We start from the raw sequence: 25231 nt of genomic DNA on the forward strand, positions 1-25231 counted from the left end.
GACTGGGCATGTCCTGCGCAGGGAAATGAAAAAAGCAGCGTTGCAGTGTGTCCCCATTTCTCTAATGGGGATGTTTTGCATGCAGGATGAGCTTGGGAAAAGGCGTTCCACTGTGCCGAGGGCGCCCGTGGGCCCCGGGGCTGTGTGGGACAGGATAAAAGGCAGAGCAGGAGCAGGAGTCCTCATCCAGCTCTCCTGCCTTCTCCTCCTCGGTGACACAGGTGAGCTGCGAGGCCCTCTGCCTCGCTCTTCTCTTCCCCTTCTCTTTTTCCTCAATGGGATCTTTGCTTCTCTGTCGTTGCACTCCGAGTCTTTCTTCTCGATCCTGCTCTCACCGGCTTTTTGTGGCTCTTTTTTTTTCCTGGGAACTGGGGTTTGTTTTACTGGGTTTTAGAGGGAAAATGTAATCTTTGCTTCTTTGTTGTGCTCTCTGAGAGTCTTTCTGCTCGATCCCGCTCTCACCAAGTTTTTGTGGCTGTTTTTTTTTTCCTGGGGACTGGGTTGTTTTTTAATGGTGACAGGTGGGGGATGTTGGGATTTCTTTTCAGGGAAGACTTTGGGGTCCGGGCTGTTGAATTCTTCCCTTCCTCCCTGTCCGGGCTGTCCCTTCTCCACAGGGCTGTGTTTTCCTTCTGCCCAGCAGCATCTCCATCAATACCTCACCTCCCTCGGTGTTTTCCCCGCCCTCTCCCCAGGTGCTCCTGCAGCCACAGCCATGTCCTGCTACGACCTGTGCCGGCCCTGCGGCCCCACCCCGCTGGCCAACAGCTGCAACGAGCCCTGTGTCCGGCAGTGCCAGGACTCCCGCGTGGTCATCCAGCCCTCGCCCGTGGTGGTCACCCTGCCCGGGCCCATCCTCAGCTCCTTCCCGCAGAACACCGCCGTGGGCTCCTCCACCTCGGCGGCCGTGGGCAGCATCCTGAGCGAGGAGGGAGTGCCCATCAACTCGGGGGGCTTTGGGCTCTCGGGGCTCTCTGGCCTTGGTGGCCGCTACTGCGGCCGGAGGTGCCTGCCCTGCTAGAGCCGGGCCGGACGTGCGGCCGGAGCCTCTCCCAGGACGGCCCAAGCCAGGGGCCGGGCTGAGGCTGGAGCTGCTGCCCGGCGTTTCCACAGCCCCTCAAACCCTCCTGGTTGTGTCTGGACCCGCGGCCAGCCTGCTGCAGCCTCCCAAGTCCTTCTCTCCAAGAGTTTCCTTGTCTCTGCGATTTTTGCATTTCACGCTGACGTTGGTTTTAACGCTGCGGTGGCCGGCGGTCAGCGGAAGGGTTTGACTCAGGAATTTAGGGGAGGTGGAGTCTTGCTTGCTGTCTCTCAGTTGGAATTGTTTTCAGTGGCTTCTTTTCCCTTTCATAAATATATGTTTTCCCTTTTGTTTGTTTTTTTGCTGAATGCTACTTTGACTTTTTATCATTAAACTGATGTTGCATCTGATCCGGAGTTTCATTGTGGTTCTTCTCCCCCCTTGGGGCGGAATTGTGGGGAAAATCTGTGCAAGGGTTTCGCAGAGGAGAAATGTGCACCCAAAAGTCACCACAATGCACTCAATAAAAATAACTTTGTTGGTTTTTACACTCCTGAGAAGCACCAAACAGGTTCCCAAACATATTTCCCTTTCTAGGATTTTTTCCCCCAACTTTTCTATCCCACCTACATAGTTAAAAGCACAATTGTGGCTTTTGAGCTTGGAGGATTTTAGATCTTGTCCCCTGTTTGGCACCTTTGAAACCCTTGTGGAATCTGAATTAATATAGATTAATATTCAGAATAATATGTGAATATTAATATGGCAGAAGCAACACTTGGCATTGTGGCAACCACAAGCGATGTGAGAATAAGAAAGCCATGAAATAAAATCCATTTCACAATTAAATCATCCTATAGCTGAGATATAAATATTTTAGGAGGCTGAGGGAAGGTTCCTGGCGTTCAGGTGATCCAAAAGTCCACAGAACAGACAAAAGGGGTTCTCTATTCAAACACTTTATGCTTATGTTTAAAGTTTATTAAAAATTATTTACTCTCAAATTCACAAATCTGTGGTGGGGAGAAAAATTCAGCAGAAGGTGGGATAGAATCCAAGAATATCCTGACTGGGAGAGACCCTCAAGGGTCACCTAACCCAGCTCCTGGTCCTGCAGAGTCACCTCAAGACCCCAGAATGTCCCGGATATTTATGATGAGACTGCTTTTTCCATTTATTTTTACAAATAAATAGCTGAAGCGATGCCCCAGACTGATAAAAAATGTTGCACCCGAGGTTTCGGTGCTGTGAGGATTTTTTGACGGTGTTGAATTGATGCAGTGCCAATTAAAAGTCAGTTTAAATCTATTTTTATTAAAACATATGTATGAGGTTTGGAAACGTGTTTTGTATCTACCACGAACAGACCATTTAATCTATTTAATCTATTTAATCCAGTTCTTTATTTTATCTATTTAATCCGTTTTATTCATTTTATCCATTTTATCCATTTTATCTGTTTTATCTATTTCATCAATTTTATCCATTTTATCTGTTTTATCTATTTCATCAATTTTATCAATTTTTATCCATTTTATCTATTAATCCCGCCATGCAAATGGACACAGAGCACGAGGGGTGGAGAAGGGGAAATTGGGAGACTGAAGAGTCTGGGTGAGGGGAAACAAACCCGAAAATTTACCCTTGTTGATCTAAAGGGGAAAAAAGGGAAAAAAAAGGGGAAAAAGGGGAAAAAAGGGAAAAAAAGGGAAAAAAGAAACAAAAGGAAAAAAAATTTCCATGTTCTGAAACATTCCCAGACCACCTGTTGAAGCTTTTATTAAATGGAGGTGCTCAGTCCTATTTCGAGCAGAATTTTCTACCTTTAAGGGTCTGATCCATCACCTGTAATTCCTGAAATCTTTGGAGAGACAATTTCTGAAGAATGTCAATGTTATTTGGGTGTTCTGGCAGAAAAATCTGTGATAACTCTGTAGATATTTTTGCCTTTGTGGGGTTATTAAAGCATCTTTTTTTTTTTTTTTTGCATTAATTAGTTCCCACACATCTTTTTGTAATTGGAACCTTCTCCTGATAAAGGATTCATCCTGCTTTTTTTTTTCCAGCCTAGGTTGACGCTGGCATTGCGTGAGAAGCATCATCCACCCATTAAAAATTCTTTCATCTTCCCGATTTATGGCTACATTTAATTTCTGGCACTTTTAGACCGACTCTAATAATGTCGAGGTGAAATTACTTCAGGCACAGTCTAATAAAGACATTTTTTTTTTTTCCAGCTCCTCAGCAATTTGCTCACTTGTGGCTGCCTTGGGATCCAAGATCAAATCCAAGAGGAGCCAAAACTCTTTTGTGTGCCGTTCCCAGTCTGACCCAGTTGCAGACAACTGTCAATTAAAATGTTCGCATCTCCAAAAGTGAAATCTCTGAGGAACTTTCCAAGCTTGGAGAAGCTTTGGGGTGACTCAGTTGTGGCCTTCCAGGACCTGAAGGAACCAAGAAACATGGGGAGAGAATTTCCAAGGGCCTGGAGTGACAGGACAAGGGGGAAAAGGGGGTAACAATGACAGAGGAGAAATTTAGGTTGGATTTGGGAAGGAATTCTACCCTGTGGGGGTGTTGAGCCCCTGGCCTGGGTGATTCCATGGATTCCGCATCCCTGGAATTGTCCCAGGTCAGGTTGGACGAGGCTTGGAGCAACCTGGGACCACGGGAGGTGGATTGGGGCAGGATGAGCTTTATGGTCCCTTCCCACCCAAACCATTCCATGATTCCACAATTTTGACTGGTACTTTTGAGCTGAGATGGTCCAGAGGGGGTTTAGGGGTTCCCTGTGTAAAAAGAACTGACAAATCAGGATTAAATGTCCCCTTGTTCTCCCGGCTGTGCCTCAGACCTTGTCACCCAAATTTAATACCACAAATCCATCCTGGATTGGGCGCGATAAAGTGGTGATTTGTCTCTGAATTTAATACCACAAAACCATCCTGATTGGCGATTTGTCTCTGATTTCCACAGTCCTGGCACTTCCTGCCCGGGTTCTGTGGGATTCCAGGCCTGGATGTGCTCTTCAGGCAGGAAATTCCCCAAAACCCGGAGCTGAGAATGTCCCGACGCCCGGCTGGAGGCAGAGCATCGGTGGAGACAGGAATTTATTAAGGATTTGCACTCATGCCCTTAATAAAAGAACGCCTTGGAATGATGAATTATGCATTGTAGACATTCTTAGTATTTTTCTTTGTGACTAAAGTCAAGCATTACGCCGGAGTCTGGATTTTGTTGTGACTGAGAGGTGGCCCTGGAATAAATTTGGTCCCTAATTCCCGAGATGAGACGGGAACCTGCCGGACGGAATCCGCCTGCCAGAAGATAAGGAAATCAAAACAAAGTAAATGAGCACTGGGGAAAAGGCATTTAATCAGGTGGAACGTTTGACATTCAGGACGTACTCGTTGGGAATTAATTCCAGGTACAAAGGCTGTCTGTGGTCCCCAGGCCATCAGGGCCGAGGTATAAAAACCAACTCAACCCAACTCCTTCCTGCCACTTCTCTTCCCTCTTTCCTCTTTTGTGAGCAAGGTTAGTTCAAACCCTCTTCTCTTTCTCTGTTTGCTGAGTTCTTGCCTTTTAATAATCTGGGTTGTTTTTTTTTCCCCCCACAGCGTTCTGCTGGTTGCTGGATTCTTTCTTTGGGGTGGGGGACAGAATTTTTCTGTTTAAAAAGTTGGGGTTTGCTGTTGAATTTCTGGAGTCCTGACTTGGTTACAGAGATCCTTGAACTGGTGACAGAAATTTATTCAAACGTGGGATTTCGGACACGTTAAATGACATAGAAAATATTAGAACCAATAAAAGGTTAATGAATTGAATGGGTGGAATATCTGTGCAAGGAGTTGCAACTCTGGGATCTTTAAAGGTCCTTTTGAACTCCAGCTCTTTTTAAAAACAGAAAATCCAGGAGCTCAGTTTTGTTTGGGCAGCATTTTATATCTTGGAGGGTCTTTTCCATCCTGGAATGTGGAAATTTTGTTCCAGAGCGCAATGACATCTCCTGGAATGTTTGGAAGTGGGATCAGGGATTGTGGGGATAAAGGGAAAGAAGGGGAAAACTGGAGCAGAGCTGAGCACCCCTTAGAAATCAGAGAATTTTGGTTTTACTGCCGTGGTGGGACCAGACCCAGGGAGCGTGCAGGGAATTCCTGCCTCTCCTCACATCCATGTCTGGGAAGGATTTCAAAGACCTCTCCAAGGCACGGAAATTTGTACCAAGACCTCCTCTCCAAGGCTGCCTAACCACATTGAAATTTGTACCTCTCCGTAGGCAAAGCTGGGGCCTGGAAACGAATCCTCCCTTTCCTTTTTCCAGCTGCCCGTGGAACTTCTCTCCGCAGCTCCAATTAGGGTTTCCCTCCCAAATCCTGCTCCTGCTGGGCCCCTCCAGATCAAAATCCCGTGATTAAATGAATAACGCGGGTTTGTTCCTTTTGTTCCGCTGCCAGTTCTTCCCCCTGGATCGTGGACAGCCCGGAGGACATTTCAGCCTCTTGTCTTTCTTTAAGAGTTTGGGTTCCTCCTCAGCTGCCAAAAAGGTTCGTTGGGAAGTCGCTGTCACGATAACTGAGCGGGGGAAATGTGGGTGTGACACCAACCCCTTACCTTGCACTCAGGTGTGCTCCTGTCTCTTCCAGGCCTCACCCCGACCTCATCCAGACCTCGTCCTGAGCCATGTCCTGCTACGAGCGATGTCCCCCCACGTCCTGCTGCCCCACGCCGCTGGCCAACAGCTGCAACGAGCCCTGTGTCCGGCAGTGCCAGGACTCCACCGTGGTCATCCAGCCGTCCCCCGTGGTGGTCACTCTGCCCGGACCCATCCTCAGCTCCTTCCCCCAGAACACCACCGTGGGATCCTCGGCCTCGGCGGCCGTGGGCAGCGCTCTGAGCGCCGGGGGCGTCCCCATCAGCTCAGGGGGCTCCTTTGGGGGTTTTGGGGGTTTTGGCTACCCCGGGCTGGGCAGTGGCTACAGCCGGCCCTACAACCGGCGCTACAACCCGTCCCGCAGCGGCTTCTACTGAGGGCAGGGAGGGGAAAAGCGGAGCAGGAATGCTGAGCCCCGTTCCCTGCAGCAGGACTGAGCTCACGGCGTCAAAATCCATGTCAGATCCCCCAAAACTCCACCTGGACGGAGCTGCCCGTGGAGCGAGACCACCGCTCCTGTTTTACTCTTGTTTTACTCCTGTTTCACTCCTGTTCCACTCCTGTTTCACTCCTGCACGTTTGTAGCTCTGCTGCTCGGTGTATTCGGTATTACCCGGTGTAAAATTTCCCGTTCAGGGAGCGGGTGGGACGTGGCTCTCGGGGTGGGCTGGAAGAAGAGCTCTGCCCGTGGAATCACGTCCCCCCTGAGCTGAGCCTTTTCCCCCCACACCGACCCCCGGTGCTTTGCAGGGCTTTGATCCTTTTAAGGATTAAATCGGGATTAATAAAATGATGCTTTTATCGGAATTTCCTGAGTCTCCTCTGCTGTTTATTTTTTTCCCCCTCCCCTCCTGTTCTTATTTTTCGTGGTGAAATTGATCACTGAGGAGATCATCAATACTCAGTGGGAGCTGGGAATGTTGGGAATGTTCAGCCTGGGGTGTGGAGAACTCAGAGCAGGATCTGATTTAGATTTACAACAGCCGCTGAAGGCACCAAACCAGTCAATTTTGAGGGGGGAGGGAAAAAAAAAAAAGGAAGAAATTCTCTTATTGGGAAGGTTTGGGGCATTTCAATAACTCAGTTACACAGATGATGTCTGCAGCAGGCCGGGTTGTCCCCAGGAGTTAAAATTGCTCATGGTTGATGAACCAGCCTGGCGTGGGATGAAAAACCTCCCTCAAAGCTTCTTTCATCTCCTGGGGACCTGGGGTTCCTCTGAACCCTTTGTTCCATCGCACACAGGGCTCCAACACAACTGCTACAAATTTCAATTCACGCAGTAATTTGTCAACCCTTTGGTGCCTCACCTGTCCCGGGAGCTGCGAAGGTGTTAACTGAGTGTGGAGAGCGTGAAACTCCAGAGAACGGGATGTTGCTGAGTCCTGGTTTTCCCATCCGAGGGCTCCCGACCTCTTGGATGAACTCCGGGTGTTAATTAGGGAACCGAAAACCCTGCCAGGCCGTTAATGAGGCTTTTCCCAAAATGGGATGTCCCCTCCAAGAGCGGCAGTTTCCGTGCCTGGAGGGGAGGATGAGGAGGAGGAGGAGGAGGATGAGGAGGAGAAAGCGTTCCTGGGTTATCTCAGGTTTTTCGGATGAAAGAGAAGCGATTTTTTTTTCGCGGGAGTGATTCCGAGTAAAAGGAATGAATTTTGTAACGTATCTAAAAAATTACGGATTTTTAGGTTGTAGAGATTCTGAGGAGAGGGAGGAGAAAGACCCTCCTTTTATAGAAAAACCGAAAAAAAGAAGAGAATTTTCTTGTGGAGAAAATAGGATTTTAAGGAGATGAAGATTTGGCTTAATTTTATTTAAGATCAATTATAGAAAGGTTTAGTAAAATAATTAAAATTTCTGAAGGTGTTTACCTTGAATTAGGTGAAACCCTTTGAGCGCTCTGGACTCAGTGACTTCGAATGTGATTGTGTCCAGTTCTGGAATTGTGTCCAGCTCTGGACTTTGTCTAGTTCTGGAATTGTCTCCAGCTCTAGAATCGTGTCCAGCTCTGGAATTGTGTCCATTTCTGGAACTGCCCTGGATTGTGGTGGGAATCTCAAATAGCTCCATAAAAGTTACACAAGCTCAGTCCGAAATTACTGAGAGAAAATCAAAATCAGGAGCTGCAAGAGTTTTGCAGAGGCTCCAAAGCCTTTGAGGAACTAATTCTTCATAACGAGCTAATTAATTACAATTCAAAACGAATTGCAGATGCCACCCTGGCCAGGGAAATTCCCTCTGCTTCTCCGTGGATTTTGGGGTCGCTTCTGTGCCTGGAGACTTTACCCAGGGATGACTGTGAGTAACCTCCCAGCTCCATTTTGATTAAAAATCTCTTTTTTTTTCAGACATTCAGTCACTCACAGGTGGTGCCTCAGGAGGATGTTCTCACATTATGCAAGAAGTCTGAATTATAATCTGGATATTTAGGTCTGGCCTTGACGACAAAAATGTGGGAACTCTTCATTTGCTCACTTTAATTCATCTCAAAATCAGGCCATGAAGTCATTCTGAGCGTACAAATAAAATAAAGGCTGGAGTTAAAACAATATTTATCGTAATTATTTGCGAGGAAGGCTCCAGAGAGCTCTGAAAATGTTGGCAGAGCAGTTTTTAAATTCACTGCTGGGTTTTGAACGTGTTTCGGTTTTTTTCCAAGCAAAGCTCGGACGAAGGAGGAAAAAAAAAGAATGAGGAAAATTTAAAAAGAGACGAAAATAAACTGTGGATGGTGTCATGCAAATTAATTCCTCAACTAAGTCCTAGAGAGGATTTTTTTTTTTTAATAGCTGCTAATTCCTTAAAAAACAGAGAAATAGTGAGGAACGCACAGCCAAAAAGAGCCAAGGAAATTGTTTTGTTTTTTTGAGAATCCTCCTGAAATATGAGATGGCTCAAACCAAACCTTGAACTTTTCATTTTGATATTTAAAATAAAGCATCTGTAATTCGCGCAGGCAGAAGCAATGACACCAACCTCACAGCCCAATTACCGCCCTGCACCCCCCAAATCTTTCGTAACGTGTCATCAAATAAAATACAAGAATTCAGATCTAGGTCAGGGATCTGAAATGTGCCCGGGATGGGACATTTGCATGGTGGCACCTGATTAAAGCCACTGATAAAACTTTGAAGTCCTCAGGGAGCTCTGCCCGAGCCAAGCCAGTCTCTGTTCCCAGGGGATCCCCACGGAGACAGCCCTAATTTAATTTAAACGTTTAATTTAAATGTGATTTTCATGTCTCGGGAGTGGATGTGTAGGGAGAGCCAGAACCTCGGGGGTTAATCCCTTTATCCACGGCTGGATTTGGGGTTGGAAAAGAGCTCCGGGATCATCAATACCAACCTGTGATTGATCCCCCACCCCGTCACCCCTTGATGTGCCCAGGGATGGGGTCTCCAAACTTCCCTGGGCAGCCCCTTTCCATGGAAAAAAACTCCTTTTTCCTCTCCTAGAGAACCTGGAGGTGTCCAAGGAATGAAAGGACATCAGGCTGGGATTGGAAGCAGCTTGGACTCGATGATCCTGGAGCTCTTTTCCAACCTCAGGGGATCCTGGAATTCTCTGAAAAGCATCTCGAAATACTCCTTGACTCCCAAAACCTGCAATTCTCCCGAATTCCCCCAGAGGATTTACCTTGCAGAGGAGGGCACGGCGTTATGCAAATGAGGCCTCATCTCCTTTTAATGACACCCAGCAGATCCCAAAGGAGTTTGAAGGCTGGATAAACCCTTAATTAATCTGAATTAATCCCAGGAACGAACCCGGCCCGGAATATTTTAAGATGAAAGCGCCTTGTGGTCAGATAGACAAACCACAAGATAAGGAAGCGAAGCAGTAAAAAAACACAAATAACTGAGGTTAAAAAAAAAAAAAAAAAAAAAAAAAAAAAGCCTGTAATCAGTCGTGGCCCATAAATCACAACTCAAAACTCGGTATAAAAACCGGAGCAGCTCCAGCGTCTCCCAGCCATTCCTCTTCCCTCCTTCGCCATCGTGAACAAGGTGAGTTGGAACCTATTCATTCTCTTTATTCAACGAACTTTTGCCTTGATTTTGCAGGGTTTTTTTCCCCTCACGGGTTTTTACACCAAAAAGGGAGTTTTGTCTGGCTGGGGAGTTATAAAAATCATTAGTTAGCCACGTTAGCTAAATGGCTATGGGGTTTTTTTATTAAATGGGTTATTTATTATATGGGTTCTTTATTAAACGGGTTTTTTTAAAGTGGGTTCTTTATTCAATGGGATTTTTTAATGGATTCTTTATTAAATGGGTTCCTTATTAAATGGGGTTTTTAAAAATGGGTTCTTTATCAAATGTTTGGTTTTTTTTAATGGGTTCTTTGTTAAATGGGTTCTTTGTTAAATGGGTTCTTTATTAAATGGGTTATTTATCCAGTTTTGAGGCCCAAGAAAGTTTTAAGGTTGTGCAGCTGCACTTAAATATCAGCAGTGAATTCTTGGGCCTGTTCAGAGCGGATTCCCTCCGCAGCCCAAGCAGAGAATTCACCTAAGCTCACAACACCGAGAGCACTGAAAACCTGATTTCCCCCTCAACTCTCCATCCTGAACGCATCCCTGGGGAGCTGCTCTTGTCCTGATAACCGTGGGGTGTAACACAACTCCTGTATTGCAGAATTCCCTGCGGCCGCAGCCATGTCCTGCTACGACCTGTGTGCCCCGACATCCTGCGGCCCCACGCCGCTGGCCAACAGCTGCAACGAGCCCTGTGTCCGGCAGTGCCAGGACTCCACCGTGGTCATCCAGCCGTCCCCCGTGGTGGTCACTCTGCCCGGACCCATCCTCAGCTCCTTCCCCCAGAACACCACCGTGGGATCCTCGGCCTCGGCGGCCGTGGGCAGCGCTCTGAGCGCCGGGGGGGTCCCCATCAGCTCAGGGGGCTCCTTTGGGGGTTTTGGGGGTTTTGGCTACCCCGGGCTGGGCAGTGGCTACAGCCGGCCCTACAACCGGCGCTACAACCCGTCCCGCAGCGGCTTCTACTGAGGGCAGGGAGGGGAAAAGCGGAGCAGGAATGCTGAGCCCCGACCCCGTTCCCTGCAGCAGGACTGAGCTCACGGTTCTTGGATGCCACAAGGAGACATCCCCCAGCCCGGAGTTGTGGGAGTTTGGCATCTCCCCAAAAACCTTCGCTTGTCTTTCGTTTTTTGTGCTTTAACTCCGTATTTCTGATCGAATGTCTCCTCCTGCCTTTCGTTTGTTTGTTCGTTCGTTTTTTTTGTATTTGATAATAGGCAAAATAATAATTGTTAGCAGTTGTCCTGCATGGCTGGATTAGCACAAGTCGTTCCTCAGTGAAGATTTCCACTTGCTGAGTGTGTCGCTGCGAGGGGGATGAGTGGGTTCTGTCCTTACCGGACCACGGAAATGTACTCCTGACTTTTACTGCTGCTTCCTTCCCTTCCCCAACCCATTAAACTCGTGCTGCATCACCCTTCCGAGTCTGCCTGGCCTTCTTTGCTCTCCCAACCCCTTTTCCAGCTCCTTTTGGAAGTTCCCCACTCCCAGAAATGATTCCAAAGGAGAATGGGTTAGGTTCCAGTGGTGGAAAACTTTTAAAATCAAGCCCCAGGTCTCTTATCAAAGGGACCCTGCAGTAGGTTCCTCTTACTGGACCATGGATGGGGGAATTTTTAAAGATGTGATACTTGGGAAAAAGCCTTTCAAAAGAAGGGAGATTCCTCAGGAAAATGTGGAGGGAAAGCAGCAGCAGCAGCTGGGACAGGTTTTGGGTGTTCAGCCTGGAGCTCTTTTGGGGCTGCAGCACCTCCTGGCAGCTGAGCTCAGCCCCGGGTGAGTCCAGGAGGATGGGAAATGTTTCTCCCTCTGGAATTTGCTGGGCTGGGAAACAAGTCCAGGACGAAGAGATTAGAGGAGTAAAATTTAAAGGATTTTTAGTCCCAACCCTTTCTTGGGGTGTTCGAAGCCGTTGTGTCCGGCAGAGCCGAGCTTTGTCAGGTGAGGCTTTGCTCCTCCTGGGATGAAGGAGCTGTTTAGACACTGGTGCTTTGCTTCCCTGAAGGAAGAAGGTTTGGAAAGCTTCCCCTGAAGGCTCCGGGTGACTCAGCCTCCTGTCAGCCCGTAAAAACTCCTGATGCCTCTGAAAAATCTCCCTCGGAGTCTTTGCCTGCCTGGCCGGAATGAGGCTGAACTGTAATTAAAGATGCTGATGAGGTTGGGCCGACTGCAGTCATTAGTGGAATGAAATTAAAGGAGGCAAATGAAAGAATTATTAATTTTAAGGAGGGGGCGTTTCTTAATAAACACCAGAAGACAGTGGAAAGCTGGCAGTTTGATGTTCTATTACAGGAGGAGCTTGGTCTGGACTAAATGTTTAATTTAAATGTTTTTTTGCCATCTCAACTGAAGCTATTCCCTGATCAAAGGTGATGAATTCCAAAAAGTCCAAAGGGTTGTGGCTGAGGAACTGCTGAGAAGGTGCCTTGGACAGGTTCAGGTGGATATTGCTCAGGATAAAATTAATTTCCTTATTCTTGCCATTCCCTTCTCACGAACTGAACCAAACCCCTTCCCGGATTGCACAAAAACTCCCCTCAAAGTTGGGAGCATTCAGGAATCTCCAAGCATTCAGAAATCGCATCAGAAGGGTCAAACTCTTCAAAATTAAATACAAGACAACCCTAATCATCACTTCCCCCCCTCTTCGTTCCTGTCCCAAATGGCCTTTTCGGGTTAAAACTCGGCGTGGCAACAAGTAAAACACAATTCTGAGGAGAAAAAAAAAGGGAAATCTGGGTGGGTTTGCAGTCAGTCAGAAAGTGATTTATTCAGAAAATTATGCGGAAAATGAGTGGGAATGAGTTAGGCAGAATGTTTTTCACAGGGAAGGATTTCTCCTGAAGACCTGCAACAACTCGCTCCCGCAGAAATAAAAATTAAAAAAAATACCACGAGGTTCTTTTTGCAGAAATATTTGTTTGTCATCGAAACAAATATTCGGCAAAGGTGAAGCCAGAGCTGCTGCAGCATCTCCTGGGTTTATGGGGAGAAGGGAAGAGGCAGGAAGGCTCTGGAGAGATTTTATGGTTTTCTGGAGGATCCCAGACGTCCCTGCACCTTTTGTTACCCTGTCCCTGCAGGAATTGTTGGCTTTGCTTTGCATCTGGCCCCGTTCCCAGCAGGGAGATTGGTTTGTTTACTGTTTGTGTTTATTACGGGTTTGTCCTGGGCAAGGATGGAAAACCCACAACCCCACGGGGGCCGCTCTTTCATCTCCTCGGGTTTGCATCCAATTAAATATTAAACACCCATTAAATCTTCCCGGCTCCACCGCGCCGACTCCACCTTCCCAAAGTGGGGATGAGTCAAAAATCCCGATTTGTTTAGGACTTGTGGCAGTTTTGGGGCACACACCTGGGAGCAGCCCCTGGCCGAGGCAGCGATAGAGTTTTAATTGGAGTCCTGGGTAATTCCAGCCTCGATAAGCACCCAGGAGATTTCAGATTTCGCTGCTCATCCCAAAACTTCCGGCTCCTGGGAGGGGAAGAGGGAGCCAGACAGACAACTTGGACTCGGGGTCACCTTTTGAAGTGGAATTTGGGGCTCTTTTTATGGCCTCTGTAGCTTTTGATGAGTTGGCTTTCAAACCACGAGCTGCTCTTAGAGTCGGTTGGTAATTATTGTTACAAAGGAAGGTCAGGGAATCGTGGAATGGTTTAGGTGGGAAAGGGATCTTAAAAATCATCTAAACCATGGGCAGGGACACCTTCCACTACCCCAGGCTGCTCCAAGCCCCGTCCAGCCCGGCCTTGGACACTTCCAAGGACCCAGGGGCAGCCACAGCTTCTCTGGACAACTGATTTTTTTAACATTTCTGTGCGTGCAACTTGGGGAAAGTCTGGTTCAATCTTGAGGGACGGGAGAGTTTCCATCCCTGGTGTCACTGCTGGGGCTCACCCCAAACCGGGGAGATCCGGTCTGGAATTGTGCAAATCCTGGTTTGTGCTTCAAGGACAAAGGATTGGAGCTGGTGGGGAAGTCTGAGGAATCCATCAGGAACCTCGGCCACCCCCTTTGAACCCCTGGTCACCTTCAAAGGGTCCCATTTGCTGATCCTGCCCCATTTGCATGTCTGAGTGGTCGAGGGAAACGTTTGGGGAGAACTTTGAAGAACTTCTCGCCCTTCAGAAGTCTCCAACCAGCCTTTTATTTCCCAGGAGATGTTGGGGAAGATACTCCCAGTCCTGATTTGCCTGTCTCTGCCTCGGAGATGAAACACCAGGAGAGGTTGGAACGCTCAGCCCTGCCCTCCAGTCTGCTCCCGCATTGTCTGCAATTACTTTTTAATCTGGGAATTGCCTTTGAAAAGGAAACTGGAATTGCTGCACGCCGTGGTGCTCTTGGAGAGAGACGTGCAAAGTGGAAGGCAGAATTGGCTTTCAAAGAGGAAAAAAAAAAAAAAGGAACAGGAACATTATAAACTACTCTAAATAACTTCCATTAATTCGGGGAACAATTTTACATAATAGTGCAGGGCCCAGCAGGGGAAAAGTAATAATTTAGTGGCAGATGTAAAAGGGTTTGGCGTCTTTGATGACCCCGAAGATGAGCTCGGGCAAGGCTTTGAGTGTCTCTGAGCAGCCCCAAATTCCCAGGCATGACCTCAATCTCTGTCCTGGAGTTTGATGCAGGGAGAAAACCCAGCCTGGAGACTCCTGAGGTGAAGGACCTGGACACTCAGTTGTCAAATTGTGTCTCAGATTCCGTCGGGGAAGAGTGGTGGTTTAATAATAAAGGAATAGGTCAGATGCTGATCCTCTGCTGAGTCAAGAAAATAAAATCTGTTCCCTCAGATAATCCATTTCCCAGTACCTTCGAGAGTGGTGGAGTTTAATCAGCTCTTGATGCTTTCTAACGATTTTATTTCCCTTAGTTTTGTGTCTCTCCTCCTCTTTGAGGGGATTTTGGTGAAATTCTGAGGCAGAAATAGGAATTTCTGCCCTTTTCAGAGCGAGGTGTGCCAAAAACTTGTGCTCTCCCATGCGGAGGGAAAGGGATTTCACAGGGAAATTTCACTGCACCTTTTCCTGATGGTTTCATTCATCTGTGCCATGGTTCCTTAGGATGCAAAACAATTTCCTGAGCAACCCGGATGAATCAGCCTCTGACCAGGAATTAACCGGGCTCGTTAAGATTTGAGGATAAAAGAAATTCCTCTCCGGAGGAATGCATACATTTACAGGGAGGAAATGAAATCCGGGCAAGAAAGACAAACGAGAGAGGAAAAGTAAATTCCCCAGCCGGGGGAATTTTGCATATGAGGAATCGTCAGCAATCGGCTACTAATGAGCTACAAGCACAATTTGTGTCCCAGGTCCTCGGGCTCTCTGGGCCAGGGTATAAAACCAGCCCGGTCAGAGGAGCTAAAACCACTCCTGCTTTTATTCTCCTTGGAGGAAAGGGTAAGTCTTGATCTTCTTCCCACTTTTCCTGCCTTGTTGCCGTCTTTCTGTGTTTTATTTTTCTGCCGTTTGTCTGTAGCAGTCCGAGGGTTGTGCTCCCTAAAATTGCTGGAAAAACCTCGGGGTGGCTTTTTCCTCCAGGGAGGGACATTCTGTGAAGGACGGAGGTTGTTCCTGAGCTGACTACCGGAATTTTTTTCGTTTCTGTCACCCAAATCTTTCATTTCCAAGCTCTGCCTGAGCGTTGCTCGGTGGCTGGGGGTGGATGTGGGGAATCCGTGCAGAGCTTTTGGCCCTCGGAAACAGGATCACAAAATATTTGGGGTTGGAAGGGATCCCTGGAGCAGATGACACAGGGAAGCCTCCAAGGAGGTTTGGATCGACTCTGGAGAGGGAAACTCCTCAGCACGAGGCTCTGAACATCTCCAGAGGGAAATTCCCTGAAATTCCTGGCTCAGAGAAACAGCGTCAGTAAATGTGGGCCTGGTATTTTCTGAGCTGGAGCTCTTCCCAAGAGAAACTTTGACGCTGTTTTACACCACCACGACACCGACTCTGAACTTCAGAAGGCTGAAAATGACTCTTTTATTTCTGGGATGTGTCTCCCTTTTATACTATTCTACACAGAGCAATTCCACCGGGGAAACAAATCACATTCTTCAATGTGATTGACCAGGGTGGTTGAAGAGGTTTGTTTTTGTTTCACCAACCAAATTGGTCTGTGTAGAAGAGTATAAAAGGGAGACACATCCCGAAAATAAGAGTCCTTTTCAGCCTTCTGAATCTCGGACTTGTTGGGGTGTAAAACAGCGTCACGTAGGGTGTAACACAACTCCTGTATTGCAGAATTCCCTGCGGCCACAGCAATGTCCTGCTACGACCTGTGTGCCCCGACATCCTGCGGCCCCACCCCGCTGGCCAACAGCTGCAACGAGCCCTGTGTCCGGCAGTGCCAGGACTCCACCTACGTGATCCAACCTTCTCCTGTGGTGGTCACCCTGCCAGGACCCATCCTCAGCTCCTTCCCGCAGAACACCGCCGTGGGCTCCTCGGCCTCGGCGGCCGTCGGGGATGTTCTGAGCGCCGGGGGGGTCCCCATCAACTCGGGCAGCTCCTCGGGGCTCTCTGGTTTGGGGTACTCCGGTTTGGGGGGGTTTTATGGCAGGTCCACCCGGCGCTCCAACCGCTGCGGGCCCTGAGGGAGGCTCGGGGACGGGCTCGGGAAGGGAATGAGCAGGAGGTGGAAAGCACCACTGACCCCTCGCAGCTTTGCCCTGAGCTCACGGGGCTGCAGGAGCTCGGCCTTTGCCATTCCATGCCTTCCTGTGCTCTCAGGGAGGTGAAAAATGTCACTCCATTTGTTGCTGGGTGTCCAGCTGTGAACCTGGAAACGGATGGTTGATTTTAATCTGTGTTCAACCCTTCTGCTTTCTTGTGCTGTGTAATTTTTTTTTTTTTAATTCCACTTCTTGCTCATTAAATAGATGGTGCATCATAATTTGTGGTTTGCAGTGTTTCTTTTCTCTCTCTTCCTCTTTGGAGCCTTCTCTGGGGGAAATTTGCCTGTGCATGAATTGTGAGTACCAAGCAGAGCTGCATTTAAGTTTTACCACTCTAATTACTGAGCAGGTAATCATAGATAAATATAAGCAATGAGTAATATCCTTTTTTATTTTTTCTTTTTGGTAGGGAATATTTCCCCTTTGTGTCATTTCGGTAAGAACAATTTGAAATAATCACTCCTGGCTGACAACAAATGGGTGGGAAAGCTAAAGCTGCTTTACGAACAAAACTTTGATTAATTTATTCCCAGTATCCCATCTAAACCTCTTCATAAATTCCAACCCATTCCCCCTTGTCCTGTCCCTCCAGGCCTTTGGAAATAATTTCTTCCCGTATTTCTTGGTCGGCTCATTCACACACTGCAAGGTGAGATCAGATCACCTCCAAGCTTCCCTTCCTCAGGCTGAACAAACCCAGCCAGAACATTTAAAACCCGACAAACAGAATGAAAACTTCGGTCTCGTTCTTCCTCTGTTGTCCTCCTGGCTTTAAAGCGCCGCAATTATGTCTTAATTACTCGCTAAACTGAGTGGTGACTGAGGGGCCTTTCGGGTGTCACCAGGAATCCTCAGAGCAAGAGCGATTACTCAGAACCTCGGGGAAGATAATGACGGGCAAATTGCTAAACAAACATTCCTGGACATCGTGCTAAGTGCCCCAATTAAACTCCCATTCCGTGTTTTAAAGGCATGGAGGGGGGCAGACCCTGTGAAAAGGAACCCCCAGCGCCCTGGGAGAGCTTTGCTCCCGGAGGAAAAAAGGAATAAGGACAAATGAAAACCAGAGACACTTTTATGCAGCACAAACAGGGTTTATTGTCAGAGAGGAGAGCAACAGGCGAGTGCGGGGAATCCAGGTGGTTCCAGGGGCAGCAGGGGATGCAGGACTCGTGCTCTGGGAGCAGGGCCTGGCTGGGGACCAGGATACAGCCAGGGGATGGAGGGACCAGGATGCAGCCAGGGCATGGAGGGACCAGGATGCAGCCAGGGCATGGAGGGACCAGGATACAGGCAGGGCATGGAGGGACCAGGATACAGGCAGGGCATGGAGGGCTCAGGGCATTCCCCAGGGCATGGAGGGCTCAGGGCATTCCCCAGGGCATGGAGGGCTCAGGGCACACCCGGCGCTGCTGGGCACACTCAGCTCACACTGCCTGTGCCTTCTGCCCGGTGTCCCCACGGCCCGGCCCGGGCTCCAGGGCTGCCACTGCCTCAGGGGGGGCTTTAGAAAACCCCACAGCTCCCACGGCGGGACCTGCCCCATCTCTGGAAGCCGGGCAGGGAATAGCCCAGGCCCTGTGAGAAGCCGGAGCCGTAGGATCTCCCACAATTGTCACAGGAGCCCCCATAGCCCCCGAAGGAGCCCCCATAGCCCCCCTGGGAGGCCCCATAGCCACTGTCACCTCCATAACCCAGGGAACGGCCGTAGCCAAGGGAGCCCCCATAGCCCTGCGAGCCCCCAAATCCAAGGGAACTCCCATAGCCCCGGGAGCCCCCATAGCCGGAGAAACCCCCATAGCCCTGGGAGCCCCCATAATTCCCATAGCCCCCATAGCCGGAGGAGCCCCCATTGCCAAAGGAGCCCCCATAACCTCCAGACCCAAAGGAGCCGCTATAACCACGGGAGCCCCTCAACCCAAAGGAGCCCCCGTAGCTCTGGGAACCCCCATAACCCCCAGACCCAAAGGAGCCCCCATAACCCTGGGAACCCCCATAACTTCCAGACCCAAAGGAGCCCCCGTAGCTCTGGGAACCCCCATAACCTCCAGACCCAAAGGAGCCCCCATAGCCCTGGGAACCTCCATAAGGTCCCCACCCAAAGGAGCCCCCATTGCCAAAGGAGCCCCCAGAACCTCCAGATCCAAAGGAGCCCCCATAGCCAGAGGAACCCCTCAAATAACCCTGGGAGCCCCCATAACCTCCCAGCCCAAAGGAGCCCGGGGAGCTGCGGGAACTGAAGGAACGCTCAGGCCACGCTGGGCCCGACGACCCCACGATGCTCTCCTGAGGGCAGGTGCTGAGCACGGGGCCCGGGATGGTCACCACCACCGGCGGGGGCAGGATCAGCGCTCGGGACTCGGGGCACTGCTGCACACACGGCTCGTTGTAGCTCTGGGCGATGGGCTGAGGGCAGCTCGCGTCGCACGACTCGCTGGGGCAGGACATCCTTCTGTGCTGGGAGGCTGCAACGCACACCAGAAAGGGCTTTTAGGTTAAATTGCCTGATGAGAATCAAAATTAAACTCTGTGCCTGAAATATCCGGTAAATTCAAAGATTGTATCAAAGAAATCTCATTCTTGTGTCCACTCCACCTTTAACCTCCCTCTCACCACCATCACCCTTGCAAGAGAGATTCTGTGCTGGATATATTAAAGAAATCTGTAGCAACCTGTGGTAAAGATTCACTCAGTGGTGAAGACATTCACTCAAAGGTAAGGCCAGCAAGGAAGAAGCCAAGAGGAAGAGGCAAAAAAAGGCTCGTTTATGCAGTAATTCAGATTTTATGAGCGACACCACTTACCTTGCTGGCTGCAGGGATGGGAACAGGAGCAGTGGATGGCGGGCTGTGGGTGATCTGAGCTTTTATACCCTCCTCCAACCCACCCCCTGCGCCTCCCGTCCTCGTTTGTTACAAAACCCAACGCGGCAGTGGGTGCTTCGATTCTGTCGCCTCAGCACTGTCCCTCCCAAACTCGCGTGGCTGTGACACAACCGCTGATGGCAATCAGCTCCCTCTGAGGCCAGTTTCGGGGGGTTTTGGGGAACTTTGGGGCTGCTCATGGTGTCATCGTCGATCAAAGCCGGTCCTGCTTCTGTCCAATTTTAACGTTGTCACGTTTTGTTTGGGACGTTTTAAGGGCCAGTTCTCCCACGGTGTGGAGCCCTTTCGTGGTGCCGCCTTTGCCAGGAGCAGGTCACCCGACTGGACCTGAAATTGTGGCTCTGAGAGGACACAAATTCTCCCCGTGGATGAGTAGGCATCTATAAATCTGTCCCCAAGGAAGCAGAAATTGGTACAGCCAGAAGAGTCCTCGGCCTGAAGCTAATCCCAAACATTCCACGATTTCATTTGTAACCTCGACTTCCAGAAGGTCAGATAGAAACACATTAAAAACCTTAATTTTCTTTCCCCCCCCACCCCTGAAGTACTGACCACTATAGAAACAGAGGCAATTTAATAAAATAGTAATCAAATAAAACATATTTTTTATTAGGATGAGTCTGGGGCATCCTCCAGTTATTTCTTTTCTTTCCTCTGGCAATTCTTCCCTAATTTTATGACATTGCAAAAGAGAGGCAATAAATTACCTCTAAATTGTAAAATAGCTCTGCTTGTGAAGTGTCATCAGGATTTGCTGATAATGAGAGGTACCTGGAGGATAATGACTTTAAGCTGCTTCACAAATACTCATTAATAGTCAGTGCTTGCAATTTCTGCTATTATCCTATTAAATGAAGGCCGGGAGTTATGAGGATTTATTCTGAGTTAGGAGCTCCCTTGTTATGAAACATCATAATTTAAAAATATCAATCAATGTCACTCCTCTTGACTCCCTAACCAGCCTCTGATTAATAATTTCAGTGCTGGCAATGACTTAATTTTCATTCATGGTATAAAATTCTTTAGTTTATTAACTATTACCTATGTGTTTGGGATGATTATGACAAGTACATCGTCTGGCACGTCGGGTGCAGCTTCTCCTTAATTTATGAGGCTGCATTTGTCTGAAATATCTTAAATTTAAGGGGTGAAATGAAAGCCTGGTTGCAAATTATCTGAATTTTCAGGCTTAGCTACCAATGTTCTGCAAAAAAAAAGGGTCTCAAATGGATGTTCTAAAATCTCCAGGACTCTTGGACTCTCAGCTGTAAATATTTTGTCCATGAAATTGCGCCTCATGACGCAGAGCCCTCAGCTCACACGGCTCTGAACTGACGCTCCTGGCCCAGCTTTGGGTGCTGACATTTCTGTCATTTCGTGTCTCACACACCAAATACGAATTTCCAGTGAGTGTTCACAAAGCCTCTCACGGTTCTGGAAGGATGTGGAACATCCCTGAAGCGTCACCTGCCTCTGTGACCTTCCAAAGCCAGCAGGGAACGGAACAGTGGAACCCACCTTGGAATTGTTGAGCAATTCATGATGTTTGAGCTGCTGACACAGATCCCAAAACCCTCCTCACCTTTCTAAACCCTTTGGAGATAATTGATTATTCTCTCCATTTTTTGATGCCCGCCTCCCTCTTTCTGTGGATTTTCACAGGATTCACTTAAAAACCCGCCAGTTTTGAAGAAGGTGAAGTTAATGAATGCGACCTCATCGAACCTCTAAAGACAGTGCTCATGGTGGGGATTATCACCTCATCATTCACCAGCTCGATGCCCTGAAGTCTGACCTGACATCGCCTCACGCCCGTTCCCGGGCGTGGGGAGTGGCAGTGCAAAGCCAGCAGAATTAAATCCCTCCGTGCGAGGGTTGTTTTCTGTGTGGGACAGGCGGCACGGAGGGTGTTTTGCCCTTTGTAAGCACTTTGGGAAATGTATAAAAGCTGCCACTGCTCCGAGCCTCTCCATCTGCCTCTCCTGAGTTATTCGCCTCCGTGAGCACAGGGTAAGTCCGATTTGAGCTCCTCCGTCCTTCCCTCTCCTTCTTTTTTTCCCCATCCAATTCCAATTTTTGATTGGCAGATTTAAAAAACTGTGGGTCTCGGGAGGCTGCTATAGAATAAAATGTGAATTTTCACCATGCCACTTGAAATAACCATTTCCCAGGCATTTTAGGCCCTAGGCGTGACTGTAAAATTTAAAAATATCTGAGTGGGAATATTTGTTTCATAGGGGTAAATTTTCTGGTTTGGAAACTGAGGGCTACTTGGCAAAGGACATGAAACTGCAAAAATTGCTGCTTTGTCTCTGACACTTCTTAACTTCCTATAGATACGTTGCTAGATTTCTAAAGAGATAAAAGCAGATTTGTCACAGTGTGAAAATGTGGGATCCTCCAGAGATGACACCAGATGTTTTCATCTGTGTGCGACATCTCGAGGATCTTCACAGCAGACAGAGTCTAGAATGTGATTTTTGTGGTCAGATGAGGGAAGCAATGAACTCAGGGCTCTCCCATTTTCCATGGGAAAGTGCAGGCAGAGTCAGGTGGAAATTTCTGGATCTGAAACATTTAATTCATCCAGGGTTTAATTTAGCATGGAATCTCTCTTGCAAGGGTGATGGTGGTGAGAGGAAGGTTAAAGGTGGAGTGGACACAAGAATGAGATTTCTTTGATACAATCTTTGAATTTATCGGATATTTCAGGCACAGAGTTTAATTTTGATTCTCATCAGGCAATTTAACCTAAAAGCCCTTTCTGGTGTGCGTTGCAGCCTCCCAGCACAGAAGGATGTCCTGCCCCAGCGAGTCGTGGGACGCGAGCTGCCCTCAGCCCATCGCCCAGAGCTACAACGAGCCGTGTGTGCAGCAGTGCCCCGAGTCCCGAGCGCTGATCCTGCCCCCGCCGGTGGTGGTGACCATCCCGGGCCCCGTGCTCAGCACCTGCCCTCAGGAGAGCATCGTGGGGTCGTCGGGCCCAGCGTGGCCTGAGCGTTCCTTCAGTTCCCGCAGCTCCCCGGGCTCCTTTGGGCTGGGAGGTTATGGGGGCTCCCAGGGTTATTTGAGGGGCTCCTCTGGCTCTGGGGGCTCCTTTGGATCTGGAGGTTCTGGGGGCTCCTTTGGCAATGGGGGCTCCTTTGGGTGGGGACCTTATGGAGGTTCCCAGGGCTATGGGGGCTCCTTTGGGTCTGGAGGTTATGGGGGTTCCCAGAACTACGGGGGCTCCTTTGGGTCTGGAGGTTATGGGGGCTCCTTTGGCAATGGGGGCTCCTCCGGCTATGGGGGCTATGGGAATTATGGGGGCTCCCAGGGCTATGGGGGTTTCTCCGGCTATGGGGGCTCCCGGGGCTATGGGAGTTCCCTTGGATTTGGGGGCTCGCAGGGCTATGTGGGCTCCCTTGGCTACGGCCGTTCCCTGGGTTATGGAGGTGACAGTGGCTATGGGGCCTCCCAGGGGAGCTATGGGGGCTCCTTTGGCAATTTCGGGAGGTCCTATGGCTCCGGCTTCTCACAGGGCCTGGGCTATTCCCTGCCCGGCTTCCAGAGATGGGGCAGGTCCCGCCGTGGGAGCTGTGGGGTTTTCTAAAGCCCCCCCTGAGGCAGTGGCAGCCCTGGAGCCCGGGCCGGGCCGTGGGGACACCGGGCAGAAGGCACAGGCAGTGTGAGCTGAGTGTGCCCAGCAGCGCCGGGTGTGCCCTGAGCCCTCCATGCCCTGGGGAATGCCCTGAGCCCTCCATGCCCTGGGGAATGCCCTGAGCCCTCCATGCCCTGGGGAATGCCCTGAGCCCTCCATGCCCTGCCTGTATCCTGGTCCCTCCATGCCCTGCCTGTATCCTGGTCCCCAGTCAGGCCCTGCTCCCAGAGCACGAGTCCTGCATCCCCTGCTGCCCCTGGAACCACCTGGATTCCCCGCATTTGCCTGTTTCTCTTCTCTTTGACAATAAACCCTGTTTGTGCTGCATAAAAGTGTCTCTGGTTTTCATTTGTCCTTTATTTTTCCTCTGGGTGGAATATTCAGTGTTGTGCAGGAAGGTGGTGCCTGGAATTCCGCACTTAGCCAAGGCCCTTGAGTCTTCATGACTTGGGAAAAGGAGGCAAAGAGACAGGAATTGGATGCAGGAAAACTTTATTGTACTAAGAAGGGGAGGAGAGGCAGTGAGAGGGAGGGTGGGCAGGCCCCAGGCAGGCCGGGTGTCACGGGCTGCAGGAGGCCAGGGCAGCTTGTGGTGAGCTCAGCTTGTCCCTGCCGGGCTGAGGCGGCGGCGGGTGTTTGGGCCGGGCTGTGGCGGCTCTAGCAGGGCCCGCAGGTGTCCCAGAGCTTCTTGCTGTAGCGGGGCAAGGCGCAAGGGCTGCAGGCGGGAGCAGCGTAGGCTCTGCCAAAGGTGCAGAGGCCCCCCGAGGCCTGGGTGGCGCCGGCGCCGTAGAGGCCGCCCAGCCCCAGGGAGCCGCCAAAGGCCGGTGCTCCGGAGGAGCCCACCACGGCTTGCTGGGGGAAGGAGCTGAGGATGGGCCCGGGGAAGGTGACCACCACGGGCGGCGGCTGGATCAAGGCCGTCGAGTCGGGGCACTGGCGGGCGCACAGCTCGTTGCAGCTCTCAGCGATGGGCTGGGGCACGGCCACGCTGGTTCTTGGGGGGCAAATGTCATAGCAGGACATCTTGGCGGGGTTTGAAGGTTGGTTTTCAACAGATGGAGGCAAAAAGCTGCAAAAACAGGGCGTTGATGGGGAAAACTTTCAAAATGAGAGATGGCTCTGTTTTGGTTTTTGTTCAGCCTTGATCGACATGGTGAAAACCCACTGAGCGCCTTGGTCAAAAAATTCCTGCCTGTGTAAAACCATCCCCAGAATGACCAGACCCCACAGGCTGGTCTTTGTTCTGGCCGCACATGGCTGTGCCTTTCAGCTTTTGGAAATGCCTACCCTGAAGAACAATTTAAAAACCTCACTCCCATCTCCCATAAACTTACCCCAAGTGGAGGCAGAGCCCTGAATTAGATGTAACTTTCCTTGAAATAGGAGAGTTTATTATGGTTCTCAGAATGTCAATGAATGGACCTGAAAAGCGTCTCAATTCTTGTCTTGAATTTTATAAAATACTAAAATAATCACCTGAAATAAGTGTTTTAATCTGTTCCTTTTTAAAGCTGCTCATTGGCTTGGAACACTCAAATTTCTCAGAGTTTCTGTGCTCATAACCCAGACTCCCAAATCCCACATTTCCCACTGGTTTCATTAAGAGTAATTCCAGACAGAAACGATGTAAAGCTGTTCTAAACCTCAACATTCCTAAAGGAATCTTCAACAACTGCTCTGGTGCAGGGTCTGATAAAATAAATAGAAAGAAATTAAAAATTCATACTCACTAAGCTCCGCAAGGCGAATGAGCTGCAAGAAGTGTCTGGATGGACCCAGGCACTGGAGCTTATATAGAGGATCCCAACATTCCTGAGGGCTTGGAATCTTGCTTAGGGTGGGAGTTCTGCCTAGAAGAAATTGTTTACCAGCTTTGAGTCACGAAAGTTTGGAGTTTGTGGCAGTTCTGATTTCATTCACATTCTCCTATCGTGTGATGTCGCAGTTTCACCATCCTGATTTCTTTAATCTTTGGTCTTAATTGGCACTGGCAACTCCTGGCATCATTAGAGTGACCTCACTGGAATTACCATGTTCATTAAGCTGACTCCACATGTTACTTCTTCCTTTACAACCTTGTCATGAGCTTGTCTGCTCCGAGATTTTGTAAGACTCATCTTTGGCTGACATGGGCATTTTTCCCTTAACAGCCCTTTAAAATTATCTGATAAATTAATTAGAAGCAGAAACCAGCTTATTCCAGGGCTGCCCAAGAAATAAATGTCATTGCCAGCCCTAATTAAAGAGACCTTGTTGGTCTGAGCTGGATTTAAGGGGTCATGGACATCTGCTGAGATCATCCAGGACACTCAG

The 25231-nt window shown here is 49.3% G+C and overlaps 6 protein-coding genes across 6 annotated transcripts; 4 read left to right on the forward strand and 2 right to left on the reverse strand.

Annotated features, from left to right (window-relative positions):
• Window positions 1–698: 698 nt before the first annotated feature.
• On the forward strand, window positions 699–1021 carry LOC136303035 (feather keratin 1). Its single transcript, XM_066206622.1, has one exon. The coding sequence runs from the start codon at window positions 716–718 to the stop codon at window positions 1019–1021; it is 306 nt and encodes a 101-aa protein (XP_066062719.1). The 5' UTR covers window positions 699–715.
• A 4683-nt stretch (window positions 1022–5704) lies between these two features.
• LOC136303028 (feather keratin 4-like) lies at window positions 5705–6052 on the forward strand. Its single transcript, XM_066206613.1, has one exon. The coding sequence runs from the start codon at window positions 5705–5707 to the stop codon at window positions 6050–6052; it is 348 nt and encodes a 115-aa protein (XP_066062710.1).
• Window positions 6053–10329: 4277 nt separating this feature from the next.
• On the forward strand, window positions 10330–10677 carry LOC136303027 (feather keratin 4-like). The gene has a single exon (XM_066206612.1). The coding sequence runs from the start codon at window positions 10330–10332 to the stop codon at window positions 10675–10677; it is 348 nt and encodes a 115-aa protein (XP_066062709.1).
• Window positions 10678–15979: 5302 nt separating this feature from the next.
• On the forward strand, window positions 15980–22870 carry LOC136302936 (claw keratin-like). Its single transcript, XM_066206514.1, has 2 exons — window positions 15980–16184; window positions 22434–22870. Exons 1-2 carry the CDS (start codon window positions 15980–15982, stop codon window positions 22868–22870), a joined length of 642 nt encoding a protein of 213 aa, XP_066062611.1.
• On the reverse strand, window positions 17900–21080 carry LOC136302873 (scale keratin-like). Its single transcript, XM_066206466.1, has 4 exons — window positions 21074–21080; window positions 18631–18858; window positions 18312–18528; window positions 17900–18149 (listed from the first exon to the last, which is right to left on the reverse strand). Exons 1-4 carry the CDS (start codon window positions 21078–21080, stop codon window positions 17900–17902), a joined length of 702 nt encoding a protein of 233 aa, XP_066062563.1.
• Window positions 22871–23546: 676 nt separating the features above from the next.
• Window positions 23547–23941, reverse strand: LOC136303022 (scale keratin-like). The gene has a single exon (XM_066206607.1). It carries the CDS (start codon window positions 23939–23941, stop codon window positions 23576–23578), a length of 366 nt encoding a protein of 121 aa, XP_066062704.1. The 3' UTR covers window positions 23547–23575.
• Between the last annotated feature and the right edge of the window lie 1290 nt (window positions 23942–25231).

Source organism: Chamaea fasciata, unplaced genomic scaffold, assembly GCF_029207755.1.
Source record: "Chamaea fasciata isolate MVZ Bird 193981 ecotype frontalis unplaced genomic scaffold, bChaFas1.0.hap1 SCAF_31, whole genome shotgun sequence".
In the NCBI taxonomy this organism is placed as follows: Eukaryota; Metazoa; Chordata; class Aves; order Passeriformes; family Sylviidae; genus Chamaea; species Chamaea fasciata.

Bases quoted from the DNA above. Each gene is read 5' to 3' on its own strand.
- LOC136303022 (XM_066206607.1), bottom strand. From the start codon at position 23,941: ATGTCCTGCTATGACATTTGCCCCCCAAGAACCAGCGTGGCCGTGCCC.
- LOC136303027 (XM_066206612.1), top strand. From the start codon at position 10,330: ATGTCCTGCTACGACCTGTGTGCCCCGACATCCTGCGGCCCCACGCCG.
- LOC136303035 (XM_066206622.1), top strand. From the start codon at position 716: ATGTCCTGCTACGACCTGTGCCGGCCCTGCGGCCCCACCCCGCTGGCC.
- LOC136302873 (XM_066206466.1), bottom strand. The intron at 18,529-18,630 runs GTTCCCGCAGCT...TTGGATCTGGAG, and splicing joins GTGGCCTGAGCGTTCCTTCA to GTTCTGGGGGCTCCTTTGGC. The intron at 18,150-18,311 runs GTTGAGGGGCTC...GGGCTATGGGAG, and splicing joins AGCTACGGGGGCTCCTTTGG to TTCCCTTGGATTTGGGGGCT.
- LOC136303028 (XM_066206613.1), top strand. From the start codon at position 5,705: ATGTCCTGCTACGAGCGATGTCCCCCCACGTCCTGCTGCCCCACGCCG.
- LOC136302936 (XM_066206514.1), top strand. From the start codon at position 15,980: ATGTCCTGCTACGACCTGTGTGCCCCGACATCCTGCGGCCCCACCCCG. The intron at 16,185-22,433 runs ATGTTCTGAGCG...TTGGGTGGGGAC, and splicing joins GGCCTCGGCGGCCGTCGGGG to CTTATGGAGGTTCCCAGGGC.